Consider the following 15,194-nt stretch of genomic DNA (forward strand, 5'->3'; position numbering starts at 1 on the left):
TTTCTTAATAAACACAGGAAATACTGAATGCCATTTTAATTTTCTACCAGCAAATAATGTAAACATACCTCACTAACTTCCAAATATTTTAGAGCAGCAGTCCCTACCCTTCTTGGCACCAGGGACTGCTTTTGTGGGGGACCATTTTTCCACGGACCAGGGTCGTGGGGGAGGGGGTGTTCGTAATGATTCAAGCATATTACATTTATTGTGTACTTTATTTTTATAATTATGACACTGTAATATATAATCAAATAGTTATACAATTCCCCATAATGGAGAATCATCAGTGGGAGCCCTGAACTTGTTTTCCTGCAACTAGATGGTCCCACCTGAGGGTGATGGGAGACAGTGATAGACTATCAGGCATTAGATTCTCATAAGAAGCCACAATCTAGATCCCTTGCATGTGCAGTTCACAATAGGGTTCACGAGCCCACGAGAATCTAATGCTTCCACGGATATGACATGAGGCGGAGCTCAGACAGTAATACAAATGATGGGGAGTGGCCGTAAATACAGATGAAGCTTCACTCACTAGCCTGCTGCTCACTTCCTGCTGTGTGGCTGGGTTCTTAACAGGCCACAGGCTGGTACTAGTACATGGCTGGGGGTTGACGACCCCTGTTTTAGAGCAAGCAACCCTTATTTCCTCTGGTTTAAACTCAGGATCAGGCCAGGCAGGGTGGTTCATGCCTGTAATCTCAGCACTTTGGGAGGCCAAGTGAAAGGGCCTCTACAAAAATAAAAATAAACAAAATTGGGATCAGAAATCTAAGCTCCTTCCAGGATTTGATTTAATCGTTAGTAGACAGCATTAAGTTCAACAGTGGTAACTCTAAGAAGTTGGTAAAAATGACCACCTTAGTTCCAAAGGATGCCCATTAGAAATGAAAGAAAAGGAGGCTGAGGCGGGTGGATCACTTGAGGTCAGGAGTTTGAGACCAGCCTGGCCAACATGGTGAAACCCCATCTCTACTAAAAATACAAAAATTAGCCAGGTGTGGTGATGGGCACCTGCAATCCCAGCTACTCAGGAGGCTGAGGCAGGAGAATCACTTGAACCCAGGAGGCGGAGGTTGCAGTGAACCAAGATCATGCCACTGTACTCCAGCCTGGGCGAGAGGGTGAAACTCCATCTCGAAACAAAAAACAAAACAAAACAAAAAACCAAAAGAAAACAAGAAATGAAAGAAAAGGAGGCAGGAGGCAGGGCGCGGTGGCTCATGCCTGTAATCTCAGCACTTTGGGAGGCCGAGGTGGGTGGATCACGATGTCAGGAGTTTGAGACCAGCCTGGCCAATATGGTGAAACCCAGTCTCTACTAAAAATACAAAAATTAGCTGGGCGTGGTGGCACACACCTGTAGCCCCAGCTACTCAGGAGGCTGAGGCAGAAGAATCACTTGAACCCAGGAGGCAGAGGTTGCAGTGAGCATAGATAGCATCACTGCACTCCAGCTTGGGTGACAGAGTGAGACTCCGTCTCAAAAAAAAAAAAAAAAAAGAAAAGAAAGAAAAGGGAAACAACAAAATCAGCAAGGTTGCTCACGAAGTTAACAGGACTATGCAGGCCACTGTGGAAGAAGTTACTGAAAACTTTTTGGAAGCAATCAAGAGAGTATTTCCTGCAAACACACCCACAACCACAACATTGATTAGATTATGAAAATGATGCAATAAGGTGGCAGAAACATGGAAATCCAAAAGATTAAATAATGTGGAATTTAGAAAAAATGACAGAGGGAAGAGACTAAAATATAACTTCTGTTCTAAACTGAGAATTCTAAGCTTTGATAATGGTTCCTAAAGAGAAAATGACCTTAAAGAACAATCCTTAAAATTTTCAGAGCCTAATGTTTTAAAATCCCAGATCCCATGCATTCTGAATCCATGTTCACCATGCAACAGACTTTTGGATCCCTTATGTGTACGTGTAAATGAATACCATTTGCAAACCACTAGTGAAAGGCAGCAAACCTACTGAAATGACTAAATCTGCATTTTGGCTTACAAATGAAAATGTTTGTTTGCAGGAAAGAATTAAATGACCAGAACCTGGATGAGTTCAAAGTTCCTTCATCTTCTTCATATTAATAAAGGCCACCACCATCCATCCAGTAGCTGAAGAAAAGGAATCATTCTAAAGTCTCACTCCATCCCTCCAATCGAATCCACTGCAATGTGTGGTCAGCTTTACCTCTGAAATACATCCCGAAATTATTCATTTCTCTTCAGATCCACAGTTCACGCTACTATTATCTTTGCCTGGGCTACTGCATTAGAGCCTAACTGGTCTCAAATGTTCCATTCATGTCCCTCCTCTATCCTCATACCCCTCCATTCTCTGTATAAGAACTGAATTCTCTTATTAAAATGTAAATACCTCCCATCTCTCCCTGGCTTAACATTATCCACCTGTTTCCTTCCGCACTTGGAACAAACTTCAAATTCTTTACCATGGCTTAGGAACTGTTCCATAATCAGACCCTTGCCTACTATCAGCCCACTCGCTTCCTTAATCATTATGCTTCAGCCATAGGCTCTTCCACTCCTTGAACATGTCAAAACACCAAGGTTGTTGTTACTTTAGGGTTTTATTCAACTGCTCTCTTTGTCTGCAATGCTTGCCTCTCAGATGGTCGCACATTTGGCTGCTCCCAGTGCCACCCTCCCCCAGGCTCTGCTGAAAGGCCACCTCTCCAGAGAGGCTTTCCTGACCAGTCAGTCTAAAGCAGTCCTCTCCACCTGTCTGAGTCCACTCAGGTTGCTATAACCAAATAACACAGACTGGGTAATTTATAAATAATAGAAATTTATTTTGCACAGCTGTAGGGGCTGGAAACGCCAAGATCAAGGCACCAGCAGATCTGGTGTCTGGTAAGGGGCTTGTTCTCTGATTCAACATGGTGCCTTCTTTCTGCATCCTCACTTGGTGAAAGGGGAGTAGAAGGGCCCAACAAGGTTCCCTCAAGTCTTTTATTGGTATACTTTACAAGGATACTGATTCTTCTAATCACCTTCTAAAGGCTCCACCTCTTAATACTACACATCGAGGATTAAGTTTAACATGAATTTTGCGGAGAAACATTCAAACCATAGCACCATCCTTCCAACCCAACCCTGCATCACTTCATCTTAAGATTTTGTCCTAACTCCCCAATGAGAGAACAGAAACCCTCTCTGTCTTGTTCACCACTATATCCCTCAGGGCCTCAAACAATGCCTGGTGTGTGGAAGAAATGCAAATATTACTTGAATAAATGTGATAAAAAAATTTCTGTAACTTGTAAGGCCAATTATTGGCGCTCATGGGGGAGATAAAGACGCTATTCATTCAATAGCTATTTCATGGAGGAAGACTGTGCAAAGCCCATGACAGTGGTCCTCAAGTCTCAGCATGTGCATATGAATTACCTAGGAAATTTACACATGAGTCCTAAGAAACTGCACTGTGACAAGCAGTCCATAAAAGGCGATTTTCTTATAGAATCAATACCAGCATTCTGCAGTATGTGCCACAGGTCCTAATACTATAAACACTCGCTATGGTCTGAATGTGTCCCTCCAAAATTCATGTTGAAACCTAATCCCCATTGTGTTGGTATTAAGAGGTGGGGCCTTTTGGGATGGGATTAAGTCATAAGGGCTCCATCCTCACGAATGGATTAGTGTCCTAATAAAAGAGGTTGAAGGGAGCTGCCCTGCCCCTTCCGCCACGTAAGAACACAAATGGTGCCATCTGTAAGGAATAGGCCCTCACCAGACACTGAAATTGCTGGCACCTTGATCTTGAACTTCTCAGCCTCCAGAATTATGAGCAATAAATTTTTTTTTTTTTGAGACGGAGTCTCGCTCTGTCACCGAGGCGACTCCTGCATGCCAGGAGTGCAGTGGCGTGATCTCGGCTCACTGCAAGCTCCGCCTCCCGGGTTCACGCCATTCTCCTGCCTCAGCCTCCCAAGTAGCTGGTACTACAGGTGCCCGCCAACTCACCCAGCTAATTCTTTGTATTTTTAGTAGAGACAGGGTTTCACCGTGTCAGCCAGGAAGGTCTGGATCTCCTGACCTTGTGATCTGCCTGCCTCAGCCTCCCAAAGTGCTGGGATTACAGGCATGAGCCACCGCACCCGGCAATAAATTTCTATTATTTATAAATTATCCAGTCTAAGGTATTTTGTTATAGCAGCTCCAACACACTAAGATAGCATTTTTTGTATCATAATGTTATTACTGCAATTCTTGTCTGCTGCTACATCTGTCCTTCACCTTAGCCAAGCCTCTTGGAATCAATTATTTGCTTCACATACCTAGTACATCTCAAATGTTATCTAAAATTCCATTCCTATGGGTAGTCATGTCTACATTTAAGCTTTCACAAACAGTTAGGATTTACTGCTGAAATAAACACACAAATACACTATACTCCCATTGAGAGCTTTTCCTGCTTTTTACCAAATCTTAACTGCTTTCCTCCTCAATTACTCTTGATTTATGAGTTCTGCTGAGAAGTGACACTGTACTTGAGGCTGAATTATCTTCCTAGCCACAGAACAAGTGAGGTTAGCTTGATTAACAGACTTTGGCTATTGTTATATGGTTGTGTCCACAAGAAGCCTTTAATAATACATAGACTCTATACGGAATAGCACTTCTTTCCCAAATCCTCAGGGGTCGGCTTTATGTGCTTTTGTGGTAGGGCATACACTTTGGTTGTAAAGTAATCAATTTTTACTTATTTATATTCTTAAAATGGAATAATGTAATGCAGGCTTACTGTAAAAAAAGCAAATATTACAAAATCGCATTATATATAAATTAAAATTCCCTAATAATCGTACCTCTCAAAAGTTACTTACTGCTTATACTTTGGTGTATACCCTTCAAATTCGTATGTATAAACATACTTTCATATAGGTTTAGTTTAACTTAAAAGAAATCATCACTGTTGTATAACATGATTAATTAATTTGACATTATATTACAGGCAGCTTCCCATGTCAATACCTATGATTCACCTTTAGAAATTTTTTTAAAAAAATTATTTATTTATTTATTGAGACAGAGACTCACTCTGTCACCCAGGCTGGAGCGCAGTGGCGTCATCTCGGCTCACTGCAACCTCCGCCTCCTAGGTTTAAGCAATTCTTGTGCCTCAGCCTTCTAAGTAGCTGGGACTACAGGTGCATGCCACCATACCTGGCTAATTTTTGTATTTTTAGTAGAGGTGGAGTTTCATCATGTTGGCCAGGCTGGTCTTGAACTCCTGGGCTCAAGTGGTGTGCCCACCTTGGCCTCCCAAAGTGCTGGGATTATAGACATGAGCCACTATGCCCAGTCAAGATTTATCTTTAACAACTGCATTGTATACTACATAAATGTAACAACAAAATTTAAATAATACTCTGGGAAGAACATATTTTTCTCTCCTACTATACACCCCCAATGGTTCTGACAACAGATGAGAGTTTTCTTCCACACTAAACAGTTCTCCAGCGGACACCAACTGGATGTCCCGTAATTCAATTCGGTTCTGTCACTATCTCCAGGTAGACAGTGTCTGATCCCACAGGTTAAGAGTTCAGTCTCACAAGCCTGGCCCCACTTCAGACACTAATCACAAGTCCCAGGTTGTGACCTGTGATTCCGACTGAATGGTTAGCACAGGATTCTAACCACCCCGTCCTTGGGTTCAATAATTTGCTAGACTGGGTCACAGAACTCTGGGAAACACTTTACTTACACTTAGTAGTTTATTATAAAGGATATTATGAAGGATATAGGACAGCCAGGTGAAGAGACACACAGGGAAAGGCAGAGGGAGAAGGGGTACAGAGCTGCCATGCCCTCTCTGGGTGCCATCCTCTTAACACTTCCATGTGCTCATCAACCTGGAAGCTCATCAGATTTCTTGTTCAAGAGTTTTTATAAGCCAGGCGTAGCAGCTCACACCTGTAATCCTAGCACTTTGGGAGGCTGAGATGGGAATATTGCTTGTGTCCAGGAGTTCGAGACCATCCTGGGCAACACAGTGAGACCTCATTTCAAATACAAAAACATTTAGCCAGGTGTGGTGGAGGGTGCCTGTGGTCCCAGTTACTTGGGACACTGATGTAGGGGGACAGCTTGAGCCCAGGAGGTTGAAGGCTGCAGTGAGCTATGATCGCACCTCTGCAATCCAGTCTGGGCAACAGAGTGAGACTTGGTTCAAAACACAAAAAGAAAAAAGTTTTAATGGAGCTTAATCTCCAGCACTTACCCTCCTCCTTTCCTGGATTTCAGTAGGTGGTGCCAAAAGTTCCAACCCTCTAAACCCCTAATCACTTAGTCTTTTTGGTGACTGGCCCCATCCTTAGGCTATTGATAGGCCACACCCTAAAAGTTATCTCATTAGGATGAACTCAGATGTTATCAAAAGGGGTACATTAAGAATAACAGAAGATACACTATCAGAAAATTCCAAGGGTTTTAGGGGCTCTGTAACAGGAACCAGGGACAAAGACCAAATATATTTACTATACTACAAATACCCTGTTTAACATTGTCTAGCTTTCCAAAATTATGAATGATGCTGCAACACATCTATGTATATAATTTTGTATATATTTCTAATAATTTCCTTGAAATAAATGGCTACAAGAGAATCAGGGTTAATGCTGTCATGTCCAATATGGTAGTTACTAGCCACATGTGACAATTTTATTTTAAAATTATTTATTTATTCATTTTGAGACAAGTTCTCACTCTGTTGCACAGGCTGGGGTGCAGTGGCATGATCATGGCTCACTGCAGCCTCAACTTCCCAAGCTCCAGGGATCCTCCCACCTCAGCCTCCTGAGTGGTAGGGCTATAGGCTTGTGCCTCATGTGGTTATTTTTATTTTTATTTTTAAAGGCTTTTAAAAATTTTTTAATTAAAAATTTTTTTTTTTTTTGGAAAGACAGGGTCTCACTCTGTTGCCCAGGTTGGTCTCAAACTCCTGGGCTCAAGTGATCCTCCAGCCTTAGCCTCCCAAGTGCTGCGATTATAGGAATGAGCCACTATGCCTGGCCTGTGTGACTATTTATTTATTTTCTGAGATGGAATTTTGCTCTTGTCTCCCAGGATGGAGTGCAATGGCGCAATCTTGGCTCACTGCAACCTCCACCTCCTGGGTTCAAGCAATTCTCCTGCCTCATCCTCCTGAGTGGTTGTGATTACAGGAGCCTGCCGCCAGGCCCGGCTAATTTTTTTTATTTTTGGCAGAGATGGGGTTTCACTATGTTGGCCGGGCAGGTCTCGGGTCAAACTCCTGACCTCAGGTGATCCGCCCGCCTCAGCCTCCCAAAGTGCTGGGATTATAGGTGTGAGCCACCCAGTGTGACTATTTAAATTAATTAAAATAAAATTCAGTTTCTCAGCCGTAATAGCCACATTTCAAGTGCTCAACAGCCTGATGTAGTCAGCAGCTACCATACTGCACGGTGCAGGATGTAGAACATTTCTATCATTGTAGAAGTCTATTGATAGCTCTATCTAAAGAAATGTTCACATAAAAATTTGGTATGTGTCCCATGAAGTGACATAACAATTTACATTCCCAACATGAGTATATGAGTTCCAGCATCCTCTCCTTGTCAACATCAGATCAATGTTCTGATCCGATAGATGAGACATAATGTTTTAGTTTGTATTTTTTATTATTATTAATGAGGCTGAAAGTCTTTTCACACTTTTTGGCCATTTATTTTTTTTTTAATCATTGTTGAACTATCTGAACTTTATCTATTTTAAAAGATTCAAATGTAACACTATCCTGTCCCTGATGAGCTATTAAAGCCAAACCATATATGCAGAAGACATTTCTCCATCTGTTTTGCTGGCTTCTTGAAAATTTCAGAAAGGTATTTATCAAAATAGCATAAAACCAGCTAACAGATTAGTACCACAGTTAGCTGAAGGCAATCTGTACTCTCATAGGTTATTTCCTTAAAGTAGAGTTAGTGGCTTACATTTCTCTAAATAACAGGACTAGTACTGCTGTATGTTACTGTTATGAGATATTCTTACAAATTTTCAAATTAGCTATAAAAACACTTTGATATATAAATAGAAAATATTTATGTTTTAAACATGAATACTACTGTCTGATTATATTTATATGAAAGTCTGGAACAGGAAAAAAATCACCTATGAGACAGGAATCAGAAGAGTGGTTAACCAGAGACTGGTGTGGTTGGGAAAGGAACGACTGATACAGCACACAAATGGAGTTTCTGACATGATGGAAATGTTCTCTATCTTGATAGAAATGTGAGTTACGCAGGTGAATACAACTGTCAAACTCATTGCATTCTACACATGAGAACTGATCTACTGTTTCACTAAATTATATCTCAATTTTTAAAAGGAGCAAAAAAAGTGAAAGAAAGTATTGTTCTACTTAGAATATGACTTACAGGCAATAAAAATAATTATCCTGGCTAGGTGTGGTGGTTCACGCCTGTAATCCCAGCACTTTGGGAGGCCAAAATGGGACGATAGCTTGAGCCCACCAGTTGGAGACCAGCCTGGGCAACGCGGTGAGACCCCGTCTCTACCAAAACACCCATAAAAATGAGCCAGGTAGGGTGGTGCATGCCTGTTGTCCCAGCTACTCAGGAGGTTGAGGTGGGAGGATCCACTTGAGCCCAGGAGGTTGAAACTGCAGTGAGACGTGATCACATCACTGCACTCCAGCCTGGATGACACAGCGAGATCCTGTCTTAAAAAAAAAAAAAAAAAAAAAAAAATCCCAAAAGTATTTATGGAACTGAAAGTATGATTTTCTGGCCTAGGAGACACAAAACAGGCTTTACTAAATTAGAGGTGGGGATCAGACTTTGTGACACCTTGAGCCAAACCATTCAACTGTCAAATCCAGAGGGCACTAGAAAATTAATATAATTTTAGGGCAAAATATATTAAGGTAACAGAAAAGCATTGCTATCTTTATAACATAGATGTATAATCAGTGTTTCTAAAAAGCCTGAAACCTGCTATACTGTTATGGAGCAGTACTTAATTTTTTTGAGCTGTATTTGCTGTGATAGTTTATGAACTTGGCTCAGTTTTGCCCCTTTTTCCTCCTGTTCTGGTGGCGCACACTAGCACAAAAGCGAACACGTTCACATGAAAGCTAACTGATTTGATAATGAAAAGTGTCTAAGGAGACAGCGAAAGAGAAGATGCTCCTTCCCACCCCAGGCTACCTTCCCAACCCCACTGTTAGGCTTAGGCTACACATTAATTATCTCAACTCATTACCAATGTATCACAACCTGTTCAGTGAGTGAGCTCGTTAGTGGCATAAACTATAATCTCATTCAAGTTCTTTGTAGACAAACTGAAGCTATTACAGTAACTTTTCAGAGACTACCTTGCTTGTGCAATCAGAAGGAGGTAGGACAGCAGGACTTCAGTCTCCAAAAGTGAAGGCTTGCTCAGTTAAGGGTGTGGCCCCAGAGCAAAGAAACAGGAGATTGTACATTTTATTAGTCTATCTGCTTTGTAGGAAGACAGATGTTTTTGTTATTACATTCTACATTAGACTCTGGCTTTGGAATCAAACAGATTTGATTTGAGAATTAGTTTTGCAATTCATTAGGCATTTGATCTTCAGCTAATTACTTCACCACTCCAAGTTGTTTCCTTAGGGGAAATAACAGTACATATTTCATAGGCATGTTGTGAGGATTAATGAAAACACAAGTAACATTTTAAGTCAGTGGATGGCACATTGTAGGCATTCAACAAACGATAGCTAGCTATAATCATACACAATTCTGTTCCTTAAGACCTCCGCAACCAAAACGCCACCAAGATATTCAGGCAGTCATATTTTGCTAACAAGGGATTAGCATAAACAGGAAATGTTCATAAACATAAATGTAGCATACACATAAAAATGTTCATTACAGAAATTTCAGCAGCCTACCACAGAAAAGGTTAAACAGAAAACTAAAAAGTATATATACATTTTGAAAACAAACAAAAAGACTGTTATGTTACAGACTCCTGAAGTACAAGATGAACATAACTCAAGGTTCACAAAAAATAATGAAAATTTCTTTGCTAAGCAGACACACTCAGTGTTTCCCTGTCATGCCACCGATTTATCTCAGATCCTACACTACTAAAGCCATAAAAAGACAAAAGGGCAAGTTATTCTTTACCACAGATGAGGTGGTCTACGATACAGTATCGATCACATTTTAAAATGCAGTGTAAGTGGCAGCTCTTGCACAATAAATAAAATAATTACCTGTTTCTCTTCATCCGACATGTTTTTTTCCAGTTCTATTAGGTATTCTTCATCTAGTTCAGAGGAATTCACATCTTCATTAGATTTGTTCTCTATCTTGTCCGCTCCTGGCTCCTCCTCAAATGAGGCACTGCAATCATGAAAACACTCCTCTTCTGCCTGGTCCTCCTGGAGATGCGCCTCATCATCCCTGAGCAGCTTACTCTGGGAATGCTGACTTTTGGGATCAGGAACTGGAAGGCCAGCACACTCGGCTTCCTGAGTATCTGTAACCTTCAAACCATTGAACAGATCCTCTGGAACCCTACAGTTCTCTGACTTCTCCCCCATGCTGTCCAGTGAGGGAGGTGACGCTAAAGCTGGGGGTAAACAAAACAAAACAACTGCTATGTAATGGTGCTTATATTTTTTAAAGTTCTGTTTTAAACCTAAACAAACCTCTGCATTACAGCCAAAAAACACACCGTAACTTCCTTTCACTGGAATTCATTATTTAAAAATATAGATTATAAGTAAAAATAATGTCAAATGTCATTTTAACTGAGACCCCTTTCCTGATCAAATCTGGTACTAGACTTTTTTTTTTGAGACAGAGTCTCACTCTGTCACCCAGGCTGGAATGCAATGGCGCGATCTCAGCTCACTGCAACCTCTGCGTCCGGGTTCAAGCGATTCTCCTGCCTCAGCCTCCCGAGTAGCTGGGATTACAGGCGCCTGCCACCGCGCCACCGGCTAATTTTTGTAGTTTTAGTAGAGACGGGGTTTCACCATCTTGGCCAGGCTGGTCTGGAACCCCTGACCTCGTGATCCATCCGCCTCGGCCTCCCAAAGTGCTGGGATTACAGGCGTGAGCCACCGCGCCCGGCCCAGAACTTCTAATAAGCAACAAAAGAAGCCGTTTTTAATGTGACTCTTCCACGTTCCACCGTTCGCGTTCTGTTTATATAACAAAAATTAGGCAGAAACTAAAACAGTGACAAGAAAAAGGAAGCAGCCCTAATTTTCATTCAGAATGAATAACCAAGACACGAGTAAGAAACTATGGTCCGTCTTTTTAGCACCACCACAGGAAACCCAAGAATACGTTTCTAGTATACCTCAAAATAAAATCCGTGCCAAAACTGTGATCACTTTAACCCAAACGCGTGTAGTAGAGCCCACGCAGCTTACAGTGGAAAGGGAACCTTCGCGCAGGTGACCCGAATCAGAATCACCGTGGGGGTCAGAGTCAGGCATCAGAAAGGGTGACTCTGAACCCTAGCTGCCCAACAGAACACTAGAGATTTAGAAAATACCACTGCTCAGACCCTAACCAAACTCTGATTTATTAGTGTGGCGTCAAGCAAGGGCATCAGAGTTGTTTTTTTTTTTTTTTTTTTCATCCGAGGTGATTCTGACGTGCAGCCAATTGCGAACCACTGCTGTAGAAGCTGAGTCAGAGCATCAGCAGCCCAGATATTTGCAAAAATTTGCTAGAGATTGGCAAAAATGTAAATTGCTCTAGTCGCAGCAAAATCACGCCAACGACCCTTGTGTCACGACAAGAGTCTGAATTCGCCCTAGTATGTTCCAAGAAAACTTAAAAACCAGCAAGACCTTAATACGGAGACTTCGCCTCCACAGCAATGTCTTATTTCTCTTCGCTCCCAGGTCTACTGGAAGAACACAGGAGTCTCAGCTCCTAGGGTTAGGGAAGCGACGCCTCGCGCTTCCAGCAGATTATTCCCTAGCTTCGTTCCTCACAGCCAAGAGGCTTAGACCCACGGGGTTACTCACAACCTCACAGCTTCTCCAGTCTCCACCTTCTTAGCCTCAGAGATCTTCTACTTCCGCTCAGTCAGGTGCGCTTCCGTCGATGACGACTAATAGCGTCGCTATCGGCAAAGCATCTTGGGAAATGTAGCGAAACTCTCAGGGAGGAAAGGCATGGTCGCTGTGTGACGTCATTGTACGGCGTGACATTTGAGAGATGGTTGCCATCTTGGGTTACGGCAAGACTTCGCGTTACTCTGCAGAAGAGAAAAAAGGACAAAAGGAAGTATGTCTCTGTGGTGTTCGTTTCACTATTTATTAATTAATTAATTTAATTTATTTTTGAGACAGAGTCTCAGTCTGTCGCCCATGCTGGAGTGCAGTGGTGCAATCACAGCCTCCACTCACTGCAGCGTCAACCTCCTGTGCTCAAGCGATTCTCTTGCCTCAGCCTTCCGAGTAACGGGGACCACAGGTGCGCGCCACCACGCCCAGCTAATTTTTTGTATTTTTAGTAGAGACGGAGTTTCACTATGTTGCTCGGGCTGGTCTTGAACTCTTGGGCTCAAACGATCCTCCCTCTCGGCCTCCCAGAGTGCTGGGATTATAGGCCACCGCGCCCGGCCCTTTTTTATTTTTTAAGGGCTAGCCAAGTCAGACAGTGGGAGTAGAGAGGAAACAAAAAGATCTGTAACTAGTTGTGATCAGTTAGTTGTAAACACCACTGCACTCAGACTAACCTCAATAATATATATATATATATATATATTTATTTATTTATTTATTTTTTTTTTTTTTTGAGACGGAGTCTGGCTCTGTCGCCCAGGCTGGAGCGCAGTGGCCGGATCTCAGCTCACTGCAAGCTCCGCCTCCCGGGTTCACGCCATTCTCCTGCCTCAGCCTCCCGAGTAGCTGGGACTACAGGCGCCCGTCCCCTCGCTCGGCTAGTTTTTTGTGTTTTTTTAGTAGAGACAGGGTTTCACTGTGTTAGCCAGGATGGTCTCGATCTCCAGACCTCGTGATCCACCCGTCTCAGCCTCCCAAAGTGCTGGGATTATAGGCTTGAGCCACCGCACCCGGCCAATAATATTTAAGACTGTAAGGGAACCCTGAGACCAAAAGTGGTTGCCTTATACATTCATTCGAGAAATGTTCATTGAATGTTTATTAGACACTGGGCATTGTGCTGGTATCACAGAATTGAAATATAGTACCCATCCTCAAGGTAGCCAGACAGGTAACCAGCAATGACAGCAGATTAATTCGTTTTCTGTAATTCACAGAACCTATTGCAGAGATAGATAGCTGGAAGAGACTTTTTCAGAGAGAGTATGAAACTTGGTTTTTGAATTTCCATGTAAATGAGGTTATGCATACAGTTATATTTTTTGTAAGTTGAAAGCTTTATATACTAAAAGAAAACATAAAAAATATATCATATTTTTGGTTTTAATATTTCTGAATTTTAAAAAATACACCCAGAATCTAAAAAGTATAAATGGAGGCTGAGTGTGGTGGCTCATGCCTGTAATCCCAGCACTTTGGAAGGTAGACATGGGAGGATCTCTTGAGGCCAGGAGTTCGAGACCAGCCTGAGCAACATGGCAAAAACCCATCTCTATGTATACATATGTGTGTGTGTGTGTGTGTGTGTGTGTGTACAAATTAGGTGGGCACAGTGGCGCATATCTGTAGTATCATCTGCTCAGGAGGCTGAGGTGGGAGGATCCTTGAACCTAGGAGTCAGAGGCTGCAGTGAGCTGTGATCACGACACTGCACTTCGGCCTGAAGTCTCCCTCTGTCTATATTAAAAAAAATATGGACAGAGGGAGACTCTTGTCTATATCAAAAAAAAAAAACAAAAACAAAAAAATAAATGGTTAGAGGCCCTGTTAATTCAATTCTGGTATAATGGAAAGGCTGTAAACTTTGGAGCTAAATAAATAAAGTAAATACATAAAACTTGAGTTACAGTCTCAGCTTTCTCTACAAGCTGTACAACTTTGAACAATAATTCCCATTGCTGATATTCACAGACTATATGCTTATTAAGCACCACATGCTGTGAAAAATGCTTTAGGTGGCTTATTTGATTATTGAGTTCTAATTCAGGCTCTGCCACTTGAGTAGAAGTGTGATTTTGGGACCAGTTACTTACGCTTCTAAGGTTTTTATTTTACTTTTTTTTTTTTTAAGAGACAAGTTCTCACATTTCCCAGGCTGGTTTCAAGCTCCTGGGCTCAAACAATCCTCCCGGCTCAGCCTCCTAACATGCAAGAATTATGGATGTGAGCCACAGGGCCCAGCCAACTTTTTAATGTATACATTTACCTCATATGTAAAAATTGGGATGGGTAACAGTCGTACCTACTCACAAGCTTGTTGGGAGAAAAAAATATCTAGAAGACAAGGAGCACAGGGCAGGGGAGAAAAAAATATCTAGAAGATAAGGAGCACAAGGCTTGGCACAGTGTTTAATGAATATTAGCAACAATAATATTATATGGCAGGTCTTGCGCCAGTAGCTGGGGACAGAAAGCCTAATAAGACACAGTCCTTGCCCTTCCCCATCATCAGGAGCTCACAGACTAGTGGGGGAGTGGAGGAGGAAAATAAAGAAGTTACTGAGCCCGAAAGAAGAGCAATCTGCCTTTCTTTTTATGCCAAAAGGAACCAAAGTGCAACTGACCCAATTTGGTAGGTCTTCACTAACAGAATACTCGAGTTAGGCTGTATAAAGAAGAATAGTTCACTTAGTGGGGGCGGGGGGCAAAAAAACCAGGATAGGTAGAAGGACATGGAATCTGGAGCATACAAATATCAGAAGCATTTTTAGGAACAATAAGTAGTTGGATGCTATTTAAGTATATATAGAACATAAAGTAAGAAACAAATTTTTAATGATGGAAGCCAATTCATCCATTCCTGGAAACATGAAGATTTTGTTTCTTAGTCCTTACAACTATCCTGTAAAAGAACAAGAAATGTTTTTGATTCAGAGGGTGGTTCTGTTTGTGTTTTCCCTGGCCAGAGACCATGTTTGCCCTGTTTACAGTTGTAAGGGATCAGTGAACATCCTATTTCAGAAATTTATGGCCAAAACACTGGCCACTCAGCTCTCTGAGTTGAGTAAGTAGATACTGACACTTTTGGAATTATA

The 15,194-nt window shown here is 41.9% G+C and overlaps 1 protein-coding gene across 2 annotated transcripts in view; it reads right to left on the reverse strand.

Moving 5' to 3' along the window:
* TTC1 (tetratricopeptide repeat domain 1) overlaps positions 1 to 12,151 on the reverse strand; it is a 56,131-nt gene extending 43,980 nt beyond the window's left edge. The window contains exons 1-2 of one of the 2 annotated variants that reach the window (XM_011966682.1): positions 12,061 to 12,151; positions 10,282 to 10,640 (exon numbers count right to left, since the gene is read on the reverse strand). In XM_011966682.1, coding sequence (XP_011822072.1) covers positions 10,282 to 10,611 — 330 coding nt within the window. In that variant the 5' untranslated portion in view covers positions 10,612 to 10,640; positions 12,061 to 12,151. Of the gene's footprint in view, positions 1 to 10,281; positions 10,641 to 12,057 lie in introns of both variants that reach the window. The other variant, XM_011966681.1, reaches the window with a different exon arrangement.
* Positions 12,152 to 15,194: the final 3,043 nt, after the last annotated feature.

The sequence above is a fragment of the Mandrillus leucophaeus genome, unplaced genomic scaffold (genome assembly GCF_000951045.1).
Source record: "Mandrillus leucophaeus isolate KB7577 unplaced genomic scaffold, Mleu.le_1.0 Scaffold77, whole genome shotgun sequence".
NCBI classification, from domain to species: Eukaryota; Metazoa; Chordata; class Mammalia; order Primates; family Cercopithecidae; genus Mandrillus; species Mandrillus leucophaeus.